General features: G+C 40.7%; 1 protein-coding gene across 6 annotated transcripts in view; it reads right to left on the minus strand.

The window, feature by feature from the left end:
• XYLB (xylulokinase) overlaps positions 1-20,598 on the minus strand; it is an 83,692-nt gene that overhangs the window by 39,499 nt on the left and 23,595 nt on the right. For 4 of the 6 annotated variants that reach the window (XM_030229633.2, XM_030229642.2, XM_030229637.2 and 1 more), the window contains 2 exons: positions 19,455-19,528; positions 18,032-18,128 (listed from right to left, as the gene is read on the minus strand). The exons of the other annotated variants lie outside the window; for them this stretch is intronic. In XM_030229633.2, the coding sequence (XP_030085493.2) occupies positions 18,032-18,128; positions 19,455-19,528 (171 nt within the window). The remainder of the gene's footprint in view (positions 1-18,031; positions 18,129-19,454; positions 19,529-20,598) is intronic. 6 annotated transcript variants of the gene reach the window in all.

Consider the following 20,598-nt stretch of genomic DNA (forward strand, 5'->3'; position numbering starts at 1 on the left):
CTGCTTTTATATAAAAGACGCTTTCCATCCAAATCATACTGGTACTAAACTACCAGCATTTACAATTAATAATCTTACAAGAGAATCCTTAAACTTAGAAGTAGAGTAAGGCCGGCATAAATGGACATGACACATTTTCTAGGGCTGAAATCATTAAAACTTTGTATCTATAAATAAAAGATAGGGCAGACATTAATAAATCTTTAGAAGTAACCACAAAGAGAACACAATTCCATTTTAATCATAACATGAAAATAAGCTACTGAGCCAAGTGTGGAAGTGCTGTTATATTGACACTAGAAATGTAGAAAAAAAATAAGATAGAAAGGCTTAAAACGCTTCGTTTTCACTGAGGATATTGATAGAATCAACACACTGGTGAAAGGCAGGCAATCATTACATGCTGTAAAATAAAAGAACAAATTATATTGCAAAGATATAGGAAAAGCACAGCAGTGAGTGTTGCCATACACTAATGAAAACCTGAAGCCAGAGCAGACAAAGCATTATTTGTACCAACTTGTGACATAATCCATATGGTCTGAATATCACATCAATACCAGGACCATACAACAGCCCCCTTGCCCAGGACAGTGACAGTGATCAAAACACAAGCAAAGAACTCACAGACTGCCTGGACAGGCAACACAGGAGCCACAACACCCTACAGTTATCCCTATAATATGATAAATTAGGAAACTAATAAATATTAGGCTAAGCATCATGCTTACATCTGCTTTATGCTACACCTTCTCAAGAACCCTAGTTAAAAAGCCCCAAGCAACTTTTGACTTAAGCATAAAGTGGGTTTAGGGGGTCAACAAGGGATATTTGGAACAAATCATTTGTTACCCAAGCAAAAGTTGTGTACAATTGGAGTGCCCAATTATTATAATGTTACCTGTGGAAAAAATAAAGTTTTTACACAAGCATAAATTTCCAACAGGTATTTAGATGAGGTCCTTCACCCAAGTTTCTTGTAGAAAGAAGGCTGCCACAGGACAAGAATGGAAGTGGTCCCACAAATTAATGATCATTTTTAAAAAAGATATGACACAAAGGGTAGAAGTAAGTGATGAGTTTTCACAGCAGCTAGTGAAAGGTAACCTTGGAGAAAGCAGAGAATTGGACAACAAACCCAACACTGAAGAGACCTAAATTTGCACACCCAGCAGGCTCTGAGGTATTATCTTTCAGTAAAGCATGGTCAAATTTAAAAATTTCATACCAATACCAGATCAATACTCAAAAGATGGGAAAAGCAAGTACATTTAAAACTTTTATAAAAGGAATAAAGCCAGAAACAGCAGTTTGCCAGCAGGTAAATTGAAGATGAGTGTCTGTTTGAATACTCAGTGCAGCACCACTCTTACATCTCAAAAAGAATGTAGGAGAAATGGAAACAAAATAGAAAGACACAACAAGGCTGATCAAAGGTGGGACAGCTTCCAACCAGACTTGAGTGAGTCCTGATGACAATTATTCATCCAGGAAAGAAATGGCTGAGGGGATAACAGGAGGAGGCCAGCAGAGCTCAGGAAGTCAGAGACCATAAATACAGAATAAGTATTCTCTCTTTCTCATAGTACAAATCCTACCAAGGTGCAAATGAATTTATCAGGTGACATGCTTAACACAAACAAAAAACAGGGACATCTGACACAATGCAGAGCTCAGGTGAAACCCTCAGTGCTGCAGGATACCATGGGTGCCAAAAACCTACATGCTTTTAAAGAAATCATGGAGAAAAGTCCATCAACAAATGTTACATTAAAAAAAACCTGAGGTTTGGGAAGTTGCTAAGCTGCAGACCAGGAGGATGTTGAAGCCTTGCATGTGTGTTAGAGACTGTCAGAGGAAGACTTTGGCCTAGCTGTGCCTCCAGCCTGACTCATGATAACCATTTTTGCCTTCACAAACAGCAAAACTATTTCATCTCTGAGCACTCTTGAAAGAACCTCTCCTTAATTCTCTTTTGAACAAAAGCCTGCAAATCAGGTCCAGCCAGAGGTGATGCAAAAGACTTTTCAGCTGGGAAGACACAGCTTGCACAGTTTTCCTTTCCCTGTCACAAAATACATAAGAATATTTTGCAATGGGTGTTTAAAAAATTCACTATCAAACCAACAAATAAGGCACCTTCAAATCTTGCAAAGGAATATTTGATTCTGCCAGCCCCAAATATCCATGTGCAGCCATTCCCCCCCCTCAATAATTTTGTTTCAAAAGTTATAAAAACACAAAAGTCTTACAACTAATTATATTTATCATGATTCTGGAGATTGCAACAATCTTGACCTTTTTACCCACATGCTAATGCAAATTCACATTAATCTTCTCTGTTTAGCAGGAGTTATCAAATGCCATATAGCATGTAAACTACACCTTGATTGCTGAGAAAACATCTCTTTGCCAAACATTATTTAGGCAGGCACTGAAGTTTTATTGACTTGAGAGGCACCTGAGCATCTTCTTGCATCAGAAATATCTAATTCTGACAGCACTGAGCCAACTGGAGCCAAAACTCTGGAATTCAACACCAAAATTTCAGTCCAAAATATCCCACCCAAAGGGTGGCTGGTCAAGATTCTGCTTTGCCTTCTTCCACTATCATGAAGGGCAGAACACAATGCAGATAGAAGAGAAAGCATTCTCTGTTTGTCAGAAATAATTAAACTCATAACTGACTTTCTGTAGAACCCAAAAGCCACCTGGGAAAAGAGCAGTATGCCTCCACATCCTGTGAGTGACAAGGTCAGAGCACCCCTCACTTCCTTGGTTGCATCTCCATCACTGACTCTGTTCATCATGCTGTAAATTAATCCATAAAAATTTGGATGGAGTACCTACTGTAATTAACTCTATCTCCCAAAGAAGGCCACATGAGATGGGGTGGCAGCTGAGGGATCCAATTGGCTCATGGCAGCAGTGACAGAACTAGGTCAATAAACCAACTTTATTCAGGAGGAGGACAACATAAAATTAGCCTTGTCGTGTTACATTTCCCAGACAAGATTTTAAGACCTTCAGTTAACAAGTGCTCACTAATAAAATGTTTTATATTTATACTCCTCCCTGGGATCTTTTTTTTATATGCCCCATTAGAAACTCTCCTCTATCAGTTTATGGACATTGTCTCACCTTTTTATGCAGTGTACCTCAGACAGGAGCACCTCAGCAAGCTGCCATTAGGCTCCTCTAAAGCCTCCTGTTCTTCAGGCTGAGCAAGCCCAGCTCCTCCAGCCTCTGCCCAGAGCAGATCCTCCAGCCACAAGGCATTTTGGTGGCTCTTGGTCAAGTTTGTCAATAAATTTCTTATATTAAGGGGCCCCAAACCAGGCACAGCACTCCAGATGTCATCTGCTGGGCTGCTGAATAAAGGACAAAAATTCTTCTCCCCCAGCTGCCTGGCTGTGGTTCTGTTGGTACAGCCTGAATGTTCTCAGCCTTCCTTGCTGCAAGAACACACTGCTGGCTCATTTTTAGCTAGACCTCCCACACCCTTTTCAGCTGAGCTTTCCCCCAGATCCTTATCAAGGCTGGTGTCCCAGGTGCAAGACTTGACATTTTTCCTTGTTGAATCTGATGAGGCTCCCAATGGACCATTCCTCTGTTTAACATGCAACTTCCATGATTTATTCAAGTCACAAGCATGAGCTTCTCATCATCACAGCAGAGGATAAGCCTGGAGATGGAGCTGAATGTGCAAGACAGGATTAGGTGTACACTGGGTGGAGAAGTGTGTGCACAGTTCACCTCTTTGGCCTTTTCTCATTAGATCACAAGACCTCTCTCAGTGTTTGTACAGACAGTGACTGACACACTGGGGGTCTCACTGCTGAAAACTTCTCTGTTCTGAGAGGCTCACATCCCTGTTTGAGGGATTTCTGCCAGGAATTGCTAAGCACACTCTGGCTCACAAATGACACGACTCAGTTTTCTTGGTGGCTTTCAGGAGGAGGTGAAAAATTCAAGTGAGGAACTTGGGAAACTGCTTCAGAACATGCCTAAACACAAGTAGCACCATTAGTATCAACAAGTCAATGAGATGACAGTGTCTGTATTTAAATCTAGGTTCACAATAAAAACAAAAAAATTGGTCAGACTAAAGGTAAAGTCTTTTTTTATATAGATATGTACATTTTCTTCCAAAGGTGCTTCCTTAAGTCACAGCTGCAACTGAAGCATAGGAAGCTTCACTGCTATTGTCTCCACAAAACCTATTTTAAAACTAAAGAAGCAGCTGAATTTCCACCAACAATACTGCAGAACATGCATTCCCTTTTGGTTTGGTTTGCCTTCTAAATTTTCTGTGAACTTTGAAAACATCTCAGGAGTGGCCATCTGAGCTTGTAATGGCAAATGAAGGAACACAGGAGACCCACATAATGAAGTGTGAGGGTGAAGCTGTCACTACACTGACAAGTAAGAAGTGCATGCACTTGTATTTATGCAAACCCATGGATACTTATGGGTATCAACCCAATGTGTCTCAAGGTAAAACAATTTCTGCTGCTAAGATCAGAATAGCAGGGATACCTGTGTAATTTTAAAAACAGTTTCAGAGCACTTAAATACTGCCTTTCCACTAAAATACACATCCACAAATAACTTCCAGGGACTGTTTACTAAAATTACTGGTAACATTCATACACCTGGGCATTTCCTTTGCATCATTGTCAAGACTAACACATCAGATAACTGCTGTGCTTGCAGCCTAGAAGCACTTGGGCATTTCATGCATGAGCAGCACTAGGTCAGGAAGAGGTTAATGTGTGGAAACACAGAATGGATTTGGCAAGAAGGAAGAGGAGGAAACAGTGCACTTCAGCAGAAGAATATGACATTTCAGCACATGAGGATATTAAAACATCAGCTATTTTCTTTCTAGGCAACAAGGGATGTGCACCACTAAATGCTCCATATCTTGGCAAACCGAGTGTTACAATTTTCAGAGAACATGGAAGGGAATAACAGAATAATTTTTCAATACTGTGTGGGCTTGGGATAAGCCGGTATCCACTAAGGATCTGGAAATGTCCTTTTTATCTCAGTCACAAAACAGTTTGAAACATGATGGGGAGGAAACAGTTATTCCCTTCCTGTTCTGTAGCTGAACCTAAATCAAGACCTGAAGTGTCAATTTACCCTCTAAAATCTTTTGCTGCAGTTTAATTTACTTTTCCTCCAATGTAATCCTGGTGTCACCTTACTGTTTAATATTGAAAGCTATTGACAAAGGAAATGCTGATTCATGAAAGTGAGATTTTGCTCTAATGTATTCATGTGAAAACAAATGAGCCTCTACTGCTACATGGCTCTTCCTCCTGCTCACATTTCATTTCAGCCCTGATAGAATTTCAGATGGGGTGAGTGAATCCTTCACAAATGCTGCAGCAAGTTTTTCTCAGCTGTGGGCCAACAAACAGAGCAGAGCACTGGAACAGCTGCCTGGGGTTTGGGGTGTCTCTCTCCCTGGAGACATTCCAAAGCCACCTGGACACATTCCTGTGTCACCTGCTCCAGGTGACCCTGCCTTGGCAGGAGACTCAGACTAGATGATCTCCAGAGGTCGCTTCCAACCCAAACAGTTCTGCAATTCTGTGAGCAAATTTGATTTCAAAGAAAAGCCTCACATCCAGTGCAATAGGAATGCTCCTTGGAGTGTAAAAGGGCACAACCTCTTGCAGACTGAAGCAGGGCTGTCTCTGAACTTACAGAATCTCTTTATCTGGCTTCTTCCCTATTCATACAGCACGTTCTGCTTCATAGATAGATACATATTTGCTGAGGCTTAATCCTGATTAAGATTTATATTCTAATCCAGCACTGCTTATCCTCACTATTCATAGCAGCTGCACTATTCATAGCCCAGTGCTTTCATGGACACCGATTTGCAGGAGGAAGCAGCACAAGCTCCTGTTGTGCAGCATGGTCAAACCTTAAAGGTCAACACCAACCACGCTTCCTCTCTGCCAGTGCTTCCAGGGCTTCTCCACAACTGATTCCCATTTCACAGTATGCATTGGAAACAACCACTGCTTGCTCTGCCTGGGTGCTGAGATCCTCACTCTTTGCAGGTTGCTTGTGCCACAACATTCAATTCAGTTCAAGTACAAGATATGTTGCCATTGCAACACGGTCCCAGAAGGGCAGATGATCATTCTGGAAGTCTCTTATCCTCTGGGAGCAGTGTGGCAAAAAGGCCCCTAAGCCTGGGAAAAGTACCTAAAAACATCTCTGTAAGAGCATATTCAAAAATCTTCAAGACTTACAGGCCAAGTAATGGCAGCCTCAAAACTACAACACATCTCCTGGAAGGTAAAGATCTGTCTCCAACCAGAAACTCCTCTCTACACACCACCACGGCGAGGAGACACTCTCCAGCTGCCACCGCCCTCAGCAGCAATGCCAGCACAACATCCAGGAGGTTTTCCAGCCAGAATGGTCTCATTTCTATTCCCAGCACAGAGCAGGGAGGACCATGGGAATCAAGTGGGATGAATAGGCTACACTGACAGATAAAAGCATTTCAGAGACTCATTCTGCAGCCACACTCCATGGATTTGTGCAATGAGGAGCATTGGAGGAAACCAAAAAAGGGAAGCATTTTGCTAATTGTATGGTAGCAGTTATTGAGCATTCAAATGCACAAAACAAAGCAACATGGCAAATATCCTTAGGGTCCTCATCATGATGCAGAAAACAGAGGATTTTAATTCTTTCCAGTAATAAGACATTCTGGTGTCTTTTAGTGCCTTCACAGAACCCTTTGAATGGCTCTAGATGCAGGGTGATTCAGAATTCCAAGAAACTGAAACAAGAGGAGGAGGACAGAGACAGTATGGGAAAAAGGATTGAGTTTCAATATCTGGAGTACAATGGGCAAAAATTTCTCTGGCAACTGCAAAGAAGGCTCACAAAACCTGCTCAGTGTCTTGTCCTACTCAGCCACACACTCCTAGTGTAGACACGAGCATAAACTGAATTCCAGCATTGGAACCCCATCTCCCAAAGCCAACTAACACCTGAACACATTAGCTATGCCCACCACATTAGGCTAAAATAGAGCAGCAACCTCCTCACAAACCTCTATCTCATCAACTCCAGCAGTTATTCTGCCAAGAAAAGATTTACCAGGGACTGAAGCTGAATCAGTTGTACCCACATGGTTATGGAGCAACTTGTACTGCTTACACCTCATACACTGGGAGAAAGCAGAGATCTGTGTACAGTGAACCCAGAGCCACTGCTGCAAACATCTGCTGTCACCCCTGCTCTGCCAGCACTGCATGCATTCCCAAATGCAACAGTGCTTTCCAGAAGGTTGAAAAACAGTGATGAGGTGTCATGGTTTTTGTCTCTACACCCTGCTGCCAATGCAGGGCAGCCAGAGCAGAGGCAGCTCCTCCACTTGGGCTGGACACATGCCTTGACGCCACCAGAATAAATTGAACTGAGGAGCACACTGAGCTGAAAGTATTTTTTATCACTAATGCTGACAAAGGTAGGAGCACTTCTGCATGGGGGCTCAACAGGACAGGCAAGTTCTTCCACAGTGTATAATAATAATTTTTCTCTCAGCTCAAACAGGAGCCCTGGGGAGCACCTGAGGAGCCCCATCACCTGATGCAGAGCCAAGCAGCCCAGGATGGATGCAGAGGCACAGGACAAGCCTGGCACAGCTCAGGAATGTGGGTTCCACCACGTGTGCCCACCTTGCCCAGTCATGCAGCCAGACCTACCCTTGGTTATGGTGTCCTCCCCCTGCATGGGACTGTCACAGGGAGGTTTGGCAGCTGGTGTGCTCCATGTCACCTTCCTGAAGAGCTTCTGAGGAAAACAGCAGCTTAAAAATGAAAAATGAGCTTTGACACAGGTGAGTACTTTGGCTGTGCACAAAGCAGGCAAGCCCAAAATGGCACACACATTTTCCTCTTTCCTCCCCAGATTTCTACTGATTCCAGTAGTCACTGTTGTACAAATACAAAAATTATTTTAAAATATAAACCAAAGGATAAAGAACAACTTGGATCAATCCAGTCCTGGTATGTGGAGGCACGCTTCATTTATTTTGGATGTTTTAATCATAGAGAGAGATATATCATGTGAAAGGAGCATTTTCCTCACTAGCTACCAGTATTTAAAGTTAGCAGAACAGAAGCCACTGAACATTTATTCAGGGGAACTCATGTATGTAATGGAGTTGCCTTCAGCAACTCTCCCTCACTCCTGGGCCTCCTGTGACTCTGCTACCTACGTTTATCTTCCTCTGATGATCACAGCTGGGCAGGATTTTCAAACTAAACCAGAAAGCCTTGAAGCCTGCATTATACACAGTGCTAACAGCCCAAACAAAGAGGCAAGAGCAGCAAGAGCTTTATTGTAATAGTGGTATTTTCCAAGCTCTTATCGAACAAAGCATTTAATCTAATGTATTACACTTAATGAAGAGTCAGGAACTTGTACTGCAAATAACAGATCAGATATAATTGGAATTTGCTCCGCACCACTAGCCTACATATATCAATAAAAACAATAACCACATTGGATTTTGGGCTCACTTCATTTGCATTTCTTAATTTAGTGTTTAACTAATTTAACAATAGTAATGATTTAATTCAAATTACAATCTAAGGAAAATAATTTTAAAAAGCCATTAAAGATTTCATTAAGTTCCATCTAAATTAATATTAGCTTTCTTTATATTTTCAGTAAATGATTTTTTTTCTCTCACCACTGAAATAAACATGAAGTTTCCTTTGTGCAGTGAAGCTTTAGACAAACCTTGTTAGATTTATTGGTATTATTTCAAGCAATTAATTAATATACATTAGAGTTATTTAGAGGAAAGGCACAAAAAAAGGCAGGAAAATGGATGAAGCTGTTTTTAAAACACTGCATTCAACTTAGGTAATTGTTCTTTGAGCCTTTTATGTGAAGCTCTTGAGTACACACCATCCCTTAGATCACTTTTTTCATAATTTTGTGGCATTGCTCCAAAGCAATGCACATGGTTATTAAAGGAGTTATTACTTGCAGTTTACTTATAAACAGAGTTCCACATTTTCCAGTAGACATGCCAGCAATTTCTTATACTAATATGTCATACTTAAAAACAATGGTTTCAGATGTTCACCTCCTTTTCAGTGGGTACAGAGCCTTTGTGTTCACAACATTAAGTACCCCATTTGAGCTTTGTATCACTTTCTCTGCAGTAAAACTGTTCATTTGGAGGTAACCTTAAGTCATTTAACTAGAAGTGCTCTTAATTTGAAGAGATTAGTCAAGCAGCTCTTCACTTGTACATTTGTATTGCCATTATAATTAGAACTACTTCAAAATAACAAAAAGTTCATTTTTGACCAGAATAAACACAGGAAAAAAAAAAAAATCAAGAGCATCTTAAGTGAAGAGAATGGATGCTTTTGAAAACATCCTTCAAAATCCCTCAGGCTCTGTGACCAGTGACCACCTTCATTCCAATTCTATTCACAGGGCTGCTGCCATGCAGGATAAAATACAACATTTGTGTATGTTTTAAACTTCCCACCAAGAAAATGGCTGTGTGCAGATAAATTCTGACCTCTACCCTGCTCAGTAACAGATGTTGGCAATGGAGAGGGAAGGAGCTCAGTGACCACTCCTGGAAACACAAAGAAGGGATGCCCTGAAATGGAGTCCTAGATTTATATTTGAGAAAGATCCAGCTGATTTCTATAACCAGGAGCTAACTGAACTTTCATCCACCAGAACTTCTGAAAATGTCTAATAAATATTCATTTCAGAAGAACCCATGGAAATAGGCACAATCAGAGGTGAAGCATGAGGTGCTAAGCCACACTTTAGGAACATTTCAGATAAATATTGACAAGTGAAATTATCTGCAGTCAAGGTATTCTCTAAAGAACTAATTCACTTTGAGATTCTATGAAAAATAAAACCATCACACACCTACTCTTTGCTTGTATGTATATTCATACTTCTATTTTTAATTTCAAATTTCCAGCTTTCAGAAATTTCTTGACATTTCTTATTAATCTTCAGATCCTGTCAAATGGATCACAAATACTTTAAAGCCAACAGAAGTGGTAGAGAAGTGGCCATTTTCAAACTCACTTTCTACTTGTGTAGTAATTGATGCACAAGGCTCAGCATGCACCCCTGAGTTTAGTTTTTCTTTGTCTGATGCTGTACAATCACTCTAACTGCAGTCAGAAAAAGACAATTTCAGATTCAAGCAAACTTTCTTTGTGTTCTTTTATCCATTCTTTGCATTTTCCAGCTAGGAATGTTATAGCACTGACAAGCTGGAGGTCACTGCAAGATACTGTCAAGTCCAGCTTTTTGAACATCAAAGAGAAAAGTTATATCACTGTCCAGAAGCTGGGATCTTAATTCTGTGGATGCCCTAACCTCACTCTTCCACACACAAAATTTTCTTCCTTAGGATGGTGCTGCCACTGATCCCAAATTCCAGCCTCCAAGAGCAAAGGTAACACATTTCTGTTCTTACCTCAGAGACACAACTGGAGAAGCACATACTGCACTTGAAAGTTATTTTTCATTAACTTTCCACCTTTTGCCACCTTTTACACTTGGACTAAACTAGGGTTGGGAAAACCTTGGGGCTGAGATCTGTCATTTTACATTCCCCACATATATCTGTGCTAGTGCCTAAGTCAGACACACCACATACAGGTTAAATAACATTGTAGTTTAAAGAACACCCTTCATGTGTGTTCTTGAAAACCACAGGCCAGAAATAAGAACAATTTTAAAAGTTGCCCCAATTAATTCCTCATGTCTGAAGAGAATTGAAGTTATGCAAGTCAAAAGCAAAATAATTCTTGTCCACAATTGTGTGAACTTTACTTGGGTCTTACTTAAACAAGACATATGGGAGGTGGTTGGCTATTTTTTTCCTTGAGATAATCTGGGCAAGCACTGAGTAGCTGTCCTCTGGAAATCAAAATATGGATGGAAACAAAGCCTCAGATATCCAAAATTGTTTTTGAAATTTAGGCAGTAATCTCTTTTTAAGTAAGGGAAAATTGCCTTGCCTAATTTCATGCAGCAAGCACAGCTAAAAATCACTGTATGTGCAGGCAAATAGAGGAGGCAGGGAAAGAATGGCTTGTCCAGTAGGAACCCCTGTTAACACTGAAAACCTCAAGTGTGGGTTGATGGAGCTGAAAGCATTGAGACACTGAGTGCTCAGGAGTGATGCATAACCTGAGATGTGTAAAAGAAGCTGAACAACCTTAAACCAGAGAGAAAAAAAAAGGAAAAACAGCTGGAAGGACTAGGAAAGGCTTGGGAGAGCTGATTAGAGTTCACTAACAGGACTGCCACATTTGAGCAACAAAAATGAAAATACAGGAATACACCAGGAGAAAGATTTAAAGTAATAAATATGGAGCATTTCACTAAGTGTCAACTAAGGTAAATGTAGTATTTTACAAGCAGAATGATTATGAAAACAGGACTTCATTTACAGTGATACCAGAAGCTGCTATGGGTATGAATGATTGCTACACAGCAATGTTATATAGCTGTGAATCAGATTTACTTCTTTTTCTTACAGATTCCCATGTGTCTGAGCTGGAATGGACAACTCTCATCTTTTAAACTCACTCTTCTCTAACATAAATGATCTCTTTAGACCAGTACACCTACTTCTAGGGGGGGAAGGGGGGAAATCTTGTTCTTAAATTGTTCTTAAAACTGCCAGTGCTAATGAATTCACTACACCACTGTCAATTGCTGCAGTTTGATTTCAGTTTCTGTTAAAAATCTGCACCTTCCTTGTCATTTGAGGTTTGCCTGCTTTCAGCTTCCAGTTATTGAACCATAATGTTTCTGTCTGTAAGGCCCAAGAGTCCTATACCATCAAGTTTCCTTTCCCCAAGAAGGTAGTTATAGACTGCAGTCATGTCATTCCCTTGCTAATCTAATTGGATTTAAAACTGTAGATCAGTCTCAAAAAACAAGCAATAAAAGGAGATTTAGTAAATAACCCAGCTGATCTCCAGGTCCCCAGCTTCCAGAGATCCACACAGCTCTAACAAACCCAGCAAACTGACAGCTTGACTATTTTTCTGAGTGCTGCCTGAACAGTACATCCACTGACAGAGCCATAAACAATCTCTCCTAACATCAGGGCACAGGAATTGAACCATTTACATACTTGGTCTTTTGCTGACCAAACATTAAAAGCAATTGTTCAAAGAATGACAGCATTTTATCATTGTGTCAGAAAAGAAAGACAGATAGTACCCTTTCTAATCTTTTTTATTAACTCTTCAGATTTTCTGTCTTCATTGTGTTTCCTGTATATGTATGACAACAATAAAGCAAAATAAAAGCAAGACAATAGCCACTGCATGAAAAATTCTAGAGCACGTAAGCAGCTTCCTTATAGCACATGAGGTCATTTCCTTCAGAGACATTTTATCTAACCCTTTAAAAATTAGTTAAACTAATACTTTACTCTCCTGAGCCAAGTAATAATAAAAAGTCATTTTTTTGTGAAATACTTGGTCAGGGAATTGGTAATGAGTTAACCAACCTTTCCAGATCACTGGCTTAAAACCAAGCCTTGCTTGATAGTGCCTTCAAGGCTCAGCTACGTGATAAAAGTCTGATGCTCTGTGAAAAATAAAAGTGGATAGAGTCAAGTTCTTGGCAAGCTATTGCCCATCTCAAACTGGCACTCTTATCAGGCAGAAGTTCCATCAGAAAATACAAATATCCTCTGCAGCAGAATGACTGGCTTATCTGGGAGGAAGATCCTGCCTCTGATGAATTTCAAAGTACTTTTTGAGCCAACACTCCTCCCTCAAAAATATAGGTTTAAGATGTAATGGCAAGGCATTTCTGTTTGTACTGCATGCCAAGCAGCACACTCTGCCCCATCTCTGTTCCACATGCTTCAATTTACTGCTATTCACTTTTGCTCCAAAAAGAAAACTTCAACCTGTCACCTGTTTTCACAAGCTTGCTGAAGCAAAAGGCCCCTAACAAAGCCAGCACCCTCGTGCTGCTGAAACACCATCAGCACTCTCAGCAGCAAACAGCAAGAGACAAGCACAAAGCCAACACAACATTTTAGTATTGATTTCTCTAAGAAATTTAAATCCCGCAGGGCATAAACATCAATTTAATCTGTATGCAACTACAAAATGGCCTCGCTCCCAGTGTTCCTTATTTCAGCCAAAACACTGCTACAACTGGAGTAAACACACACTCAGCAGTGCAGGCAAAGGCTGACAGAACAAGAATCCCCACGCTCCCAATAATTCACAGGAGTTTTGGAGAGCACAGCCACAAATGCCAGACAGTCAAGGACAACCACCAGCAGGAAAATCTGTCTCACAGCCAGACACAAAGGCATCCCTGAAGCATCCCAAGGCCAGTGACATCCTGCCTTGCTAAGAGGGAGAGCCACTGCATCCTCCAATCCAATATTTTGTCGTGCAGTAACAGCCTCAGGTCTCACCTTTGGGATTCTGTGCCTCCACATGACAGCAGGAACAATGAAACACAACTGCTCCACATTGTACTAAGTGATAGTTTGGAACAAGGGAAGTGGTGGAGTCACTGTCCCTGGAAGTGTTCAAAAAAACTTGTAGGTTTGGCATTCCATGAGATGTCTTAGTGGGCATGGTGGTGTTAGGTCAAATGTTGGATGTGATGATCTTGGAGGACTTTTCCAACCTTTATGATTGATTCTATATTCTGAGTATCCCTGACTCCATCAGACTGCCTTCCTTCCCTGCAGAAAAAAAGCCACACATCACTGCTACCTCCAGCCTGCTGAGAAGAGCATCAGAAGAAAACACCACCTGAAGAAAAAGAAAATTCATCACCTTGGAGTTTAACCTCATGTAATCTTAAACTGAGTTCTTCAGAAATGTAAGTCCCCCCTCTAATCCCTGAGAAATCAGGCCCAGCATGCTCTGACATTCCTCTTTTTCTTCTGAGCACTGCAGGACTGCAATTTTTTTTCAAGAATGCACCCCCATTGAAAAAGATCATTCTTACAGCAGTGCAAAGCCCCAGGCATGTCAGGGTCACCCCACCCAGCCCTTAAGCACCAATACAGTCTCTAGAATTCAAGGCACCAACATCATTTGTGAGTGATGGATTTATGTAAGAAACTATAAATCACACAATCATCACAGACAGAGGGTTTTATGGACAAAGCCTGCACTCATGAAATGTGGCACCTTCTACCACCTGCCCCTGCTGAGGACAGTCAGGTGGCAGAACCAGATTCCTGACGGTATTAAGGTGACAGAACAGCACATTTTGCAACTGAGTATTGTGGACTTACTGATAGGCACAAAAACAAGACAGGAAGCCCTGTCCAAAGTTCACAGCTTCAACACAGACCCCACCCCAGCTAATCAGCCTTCCTACATGGCAGGAGTTATTCATTGCTGCTGCAGTCCCACAAAAGCTGACTTAACACAACTCTAGCACACACCTGATCCAACATGTGTTGACTCAGGGCTCAGATTACCATTGTCATGAAGGTTCCTACTCTCCACAGCAGAATTTAATTTAAATATTCATTGACTACATGTGTGGTCAGCAAAGAGCCCCTACCTGTGTGTTGTTTTCCTTCAGCATATGTAACATACTGATAGGTGAAGTAATATGCCATAAAATGTAAGATGAGGGATGGATTTTGCTCCCAAAATTAATCATTTTTTTGGGTCTTCACCAGGACAGCCTCACTAGGTCCAAGCAAGGACCATGGCAACATTCTCCAGCCAGTGTCAATTTTAGGATGAACTTTAGGATTGCTTGGTCAGGAACAGAAGCAACTCTGAAGTGATCATCAGGATTATTGAAGTATTTACTGGCAGATCAGTCTGCAGCACTGACAGCTTTATAGCTGTGACCACCTGTGTCACTGAGCTGCAGACACTGTCATTTCTCCACAAAGTTACCATGGTTTTGACTTCAGAGAGTCCCCTAACCATGCAGCAAGAATGGCTGTAATTCCAGCCTCCGAACTGCAGTTGAGAGCTTGGCTTTCCAAGGGGGATGGCTGCAAGCAGTAAAAGGAAGTGAAAAAATAGAAGGGGTTTATGATACCATCAAAATTCAGGAAAATAAAGGCAGAACAGCAAACCCTCATCTTATCTTCATGAATCTCTGAATGGGAGGATGTAAACAACAGGGACAGACCAAACTTCACTTGTTTGTTTCTAGATTCAACACTCAGTCCACCCCTTAAGCACATAAGCAAAACAGGATACAGGGTGTTACTGAATGATTTCCTCTGAAACCTGATTGAGAAAGATTAGAGCAATTAGAACAGAGTGACACACACTTTGAAAGCCCTTAAATCACAATTAATATAAGGTTTAACCTTTCTCCTAAGGATCATCTGGTGACTGTGTGCCATTTTCAGAACAAGGCTGACACATCCCTGCTTTGAAGACAAAATTCATGAGACAGAATCCCCTGCCCTCTACTGGCACCACAGCCACACTGAAATCTGAGCCTGTGTCAGGCAGCACAATCAGCACCCGAGGAGCTGCTTTAAGGGGTATTTTAAGCTATTATTTGTCATTTATATCAGATTTATAACGTGCTGGACACATCCAACCGGGAACAAAAGCTCACATATAAAAAGCTCGTTCAGCATCATTGCACTCCTTCCCACAGCACCAGCTAGACTGAGGATTCAAAATACTGCTCCTTGCAAGATAATATATTCATTAACTGGAAGCTAATTCTAAGGGATTATCTAATGTTTGTCATGTTCACAGTGCATAACCAAGAACTCTTTGTGGCAGATTTTATTTGTTTTTACAAAATTCTCTCTCACGTATGCTGTTGCATTTCTGGTCACAGCCATCCAAACTGCATTTGGCCCAAGAACAGAGAGAGGGAGGTTCAGAGCTGCCAAAATCATTTTCCAGCACCTTGGTGCCAGAGCTAGGGAAATTCTTGGCCAGGTTTCTGACTCATATGCACCACTGTGACAGCACCACACAAACCCCAGAGCACCCAGCAAGGCATTTGTTGTGACTGACCGTGCCACATACATTGATTTAATGGGTGTCATCACAGAACCTTCCAGAGCTTCTGAGCACTTCTTACTGTATTCTCCCATCAGTGCAAACAACAGCAACAACAACAAAAAAAGCCAAGATTTACCCTGCTGTGATTATATTTCTGAATGCAAATCAGCTTGATTCCTGGAAATATCAAAGTAAATCCCCCATGTAGGCAAGGCCTAAAAGGAATTGAATAAACACAAGGGTCCCGACTGCATATTTAATCCAACAAATAAATAAGCTTTTAAATCACATTAAAAGGAAAGAAAAAAAAAATGGCAGCCTAAAAAACAGCAGCTGTTAAACAAGAGAAAGTCTGGCAATGCTGGAGTAATTCCCACAATGCTCATCCTTACCCTGAAACACATTGAGAACACACCCTGTTTTCAGAGCTGTCACACAACAAATGCAGATGTGAGCCTGCCATCCCTACACAAACAGAGTATGACATTTAAATAATACCACTAAGGAGAAGTGGGAGATGCACACAGCCTACAGTAGGTACAGCAGTTCTTTTAAAAAGCAACTCATCTGTTAAGTTACCAAATAGCTAAAAGGCCCTAGGGATGCAACAAAAAAGTATCTAATATTCCAAAGAATCCAGGGGAATATAATCCAATCACACCTGTCTCCTTTTTATTGTAGGCATCTACAGCATTTTAAAAAATACTAATGAAGAATTCTTAAAGCTTATTAAGCCACATCCTAAAAGTATTTGGATTTTTGGCCATCCTACTCAGCCTAAATGTATCTACAGAAAATTTATCCCCATTTATTCCTGTGTCAGGGTTCTCTGATATCTCAAATAGTTCTTCTCACACTCTGGTGCTTGTCTAACCCCTGACATATACAGACTGCAAAAGTATCCTCAGCCATGAGCTTTCTGGGCCATATAAGCCAAGGTTTTGGTGCAGCAGAATCTAAGATTGAAGGATAAACAGGTATTTTAAACACAGCCTATTTGAAACTCTGTCTGTCTCCAAAAATAATCCCACAAATAAATACAGTTTCAACTATATAAGAAAATATACAACACAAAAACCTTCACAGCATAAATTTATGAAGTGGTGTTGTCAAGCCTTGTGATTTGTTCCAGTATCTCTGCATTTTTTTCAACTTTCAGCTCCTGGAGTTCTCTCTTGAAAACACACAATAAAAACATTCTGTCTTTCATGATTATTGATAAAAGCTTGGGGGTAGGAGTCAAGCAATGACTTGTGAAGGAGGTCAGGATGTAAATAAAAATACTATGATTTTTTAAAATAAATATTTTATTAAAAATCCTCCAGATGAGTTAATTCAGCATGTTTAAGACACCACTGGCTGATAAAACTGTCAGAAAACATCAATAAAAATCTTACAGGCTTGCCTGCATTATTCTGTAGAATTATACACCTAGTAATGATCTGAACTCACTTCCCTAGGTAAAACACTGGCTGACTTTGCTGTTCCAATGTGCTAAAAACTATTCATATCATAAATTCTAGGAGGCTGGATCTCTGGCTTTCTAAATCACAGGACAGGGAAAGGGCTTCTACCTTATTAACAGAAAACTGAGGTAATGAGGTATGTGACCAGCTTATGGCAGATCCAAGATCTGAACACAGATTTCAGATTTTCTAAGTTACAGTCTTGTGCTTCTGGCAGAAGGCTGGTCTTCTTTTCACTTCACAAGCTATCAAAGGCCAAACTCTTATTTAAAAATGGACAATGCAGCTCAGAAACAATGAGACAGCAAAAATACTTGAAAAAGAAGTCTTCTTAAAGCTAAACCTCCTTGGCCTTTCTAATGTTCACACCTGCAAAAACTTGTACCCAACACACCAATAACTTTTCTGAGAGACCCAATCCAGAATTCATACCAGGTTCTGTATCCATCAGGCAGGACAGGCACGACAGCACTGACATTACTGCCTTTGGCCTCCAGTGCCATTAGTTCTCATCATACTTACAGACTTTATATCCCAGCTTTTCAGCATGAATCCTCTTGGCCATGAACTGCCCTTCAATCAGTGCTCGTATTTCTACTTCCTTTGGAAACCTTGGAACCTGTACCAAAGAGGGAATCAATTACCAACTCCTTACCCAGCACACACTGCCAAGCTGCAGAGTGGTTAAAAACTCAAGGCAGGTTTATAGTTGATTATCTTTGCCTTCACCCTGAAGCCTGCTCTCATCTAGGCCCAGTTCTTCTCTCATACACACAAGATGGACCTAAAGACTCATGACAGAGAACACAACCCATATCCTCAATGCTGTTGGAAAATACATCAAACTTGAAGTTGATGCACAATGGGAAAAAGTTTAGGGCAAGTTGTAAACTCTTCCCTAAGCATTTCCCATCACCAAGAGCTGCTTAGGAATCAATATGTCAGAAATATAAAATTAAAGCTAGTGTATAAAATTCAGATGAATTAAGCAATGTCACAGAATTTGTCTGCACAAAAGTGAAACCATGTAATCTTTTCATTAATTTATTTTGTTTCTGTCTATAACATTTTTCTGTCCTTTCATCGATGAGGCAACAGAAGCAGGAGAATATTGAACTGCAAACAAGTGGAGGGAATCCTTCACATGAAGTTGAGTTTCTCCATGCCCTGCAGTAAGTGCCTACATTTGTGTAACAGCTAGAAGTGATTAAGCATTCATTTAACAGCCAACACTTGGGAGTAGAGCTGCACTGCAAACACCAGATAGCATCAATCTCTGTTCACCTAGGTGAGGTCTGATTGACTGGGAGTCATGATTGATCAAAGACATCTCCTGAGTTTCAGTACCACCCAGAAAGCCAGGCATTTCAACATCAGCCATTCCTCAAAAAAAAAAAAAGGAAAGTTATACAAAGAACTTCCCCCATAATTTATATTTCATTCCACTTGGACTTGAGCCTGTGCTTACTTAAATACCACTGTGTGGCTTGTGGGTTACTCCAAGTCATGCAGGACAGCAAAGTGAGGTCTTTAAGTTCACACATATATAGACAAAATATTACAGCCCAAAGTTCCAACACACCCTTATCTATGTGTCTAAAACTTAAAAAACAAGGACTAAGTCATGTACATGGACTAAGTTCTCAGTTAGCTTAAAGTTAATCCTGTCTCAAGCACAGCGTTGGTTTCAGTAAATCCACATTTTCCAGTAAAGAAAGTATATCCTTAAGAAAATACCATATAAGTTCTAGTTCAGACATTGCTCTGTAGATGCTCTCAAGCTACAGACCAAATACTTCCTGATGAAAATCATCCCAGGGACTTGCATCAATAAATGAAACTGGACAGCAAATGCTTCAGACAGAAAAAAAAAATATTATGGCAAAGAGTTGAAGCCTTGACAGCACTCCTTCAAAGTCTGAGATATTAACCAGATTATTACTACCTTTTGGTTGTCCCTGTTGAATCTGTGAATCCCAACTGCTTCAGGAGTAATTTCCATCACATCAAAGTAGAAGCCTGCATCAAGGAACATTCAAGAGTGTCACGTTTGCTCCCAGGCCCAAAGCTGGAATCTTATTCCTGCACACAGCTAAAATGATGATAGATGTTTATCATGTATTTGGAGACAGGAGTCACCACACAGCCTGTTTCTTTACTAATTTCAGTCCACACATCAACTTCTTAACAATATTCTGAGCCATGTGGTGGGATTCTTGGGGCTCTCCTGTGCAGAGCCAGGAGCTGGACTTTAATGATCCCAGGGGGTTCCTTCCAGCTCAGGATATTCTACAATTCTATGATTCTCTGCATTTACAAAGTGTGGTTATTAAACATGCCAAAAAGTGCAATAAACACCAAGAGAGGATACATCCACCACCATACACACATTTGCAAGTAACACAGCTAATACATAACACATTCTAGAAATATTCTGAGTAGGTCATAAGTAAGGGTGAAAGGAGGAAAAAAAAAACCTACACAGAAAAAATGGGAAGTTGGTAAGAAGAGTACAGGAATATTGGAACATTTCATACCCTGGATTAGATTTCATGAGCTTATTAGAGAACATCAGATATTTTAAGTCACGAAGCAGAGCTGGTCTCTGAATAGTTTTGATGAGATCTGAGGAAATACTGTAATGCTTTGCAGACAGCTAGACAAAGATTTCTTTAGGTTGGTCAGAAAAGATATTCAAGAAAGGAGACCAGGGGGAAAAAAATGAGGACAGAAAAACTGAACAGAACAGCTAAGAAACTAAGGAGAGTTTCTGAGGTTCTAGCCTTGGAACAAAACTGTGCTGTCCTAGCAGACCTGTGATTAGTGGCAAAATAAAACCCAAAATAACACTGTGCTTTAGCACTCATAACCTTTCTGGTTAAACATTCTGCAAAGCTGCCAGCAAGCAACTCTGTGTGCCACAGATCTGCAGGGGAAGCACATCCCAACATTCCAATCCTGACCTCCAAACCTCTGCAGAGGCACCTCCCCACACAACAGGGAGCAAGGAATAAAAGGGGGGGATTTAACCAGCTATGCCTTTGCTTTGCTCCCCCCAGGCACTTAAACTATGGAGATTACTGCATTTG

Source organism: Serinus canaria, chromosome 2 (genome assembly GCF_022539315.1).
Source record: "Serinus canaria isolate serCan28SL12 chromosome 2, serCan2020, whole genome shotgun sequence".
NCBI lineage: Eukaryota > Metazoa > Chordata > Aves > Passeriformes > Fringillidae > Serinus > Serinus canaria.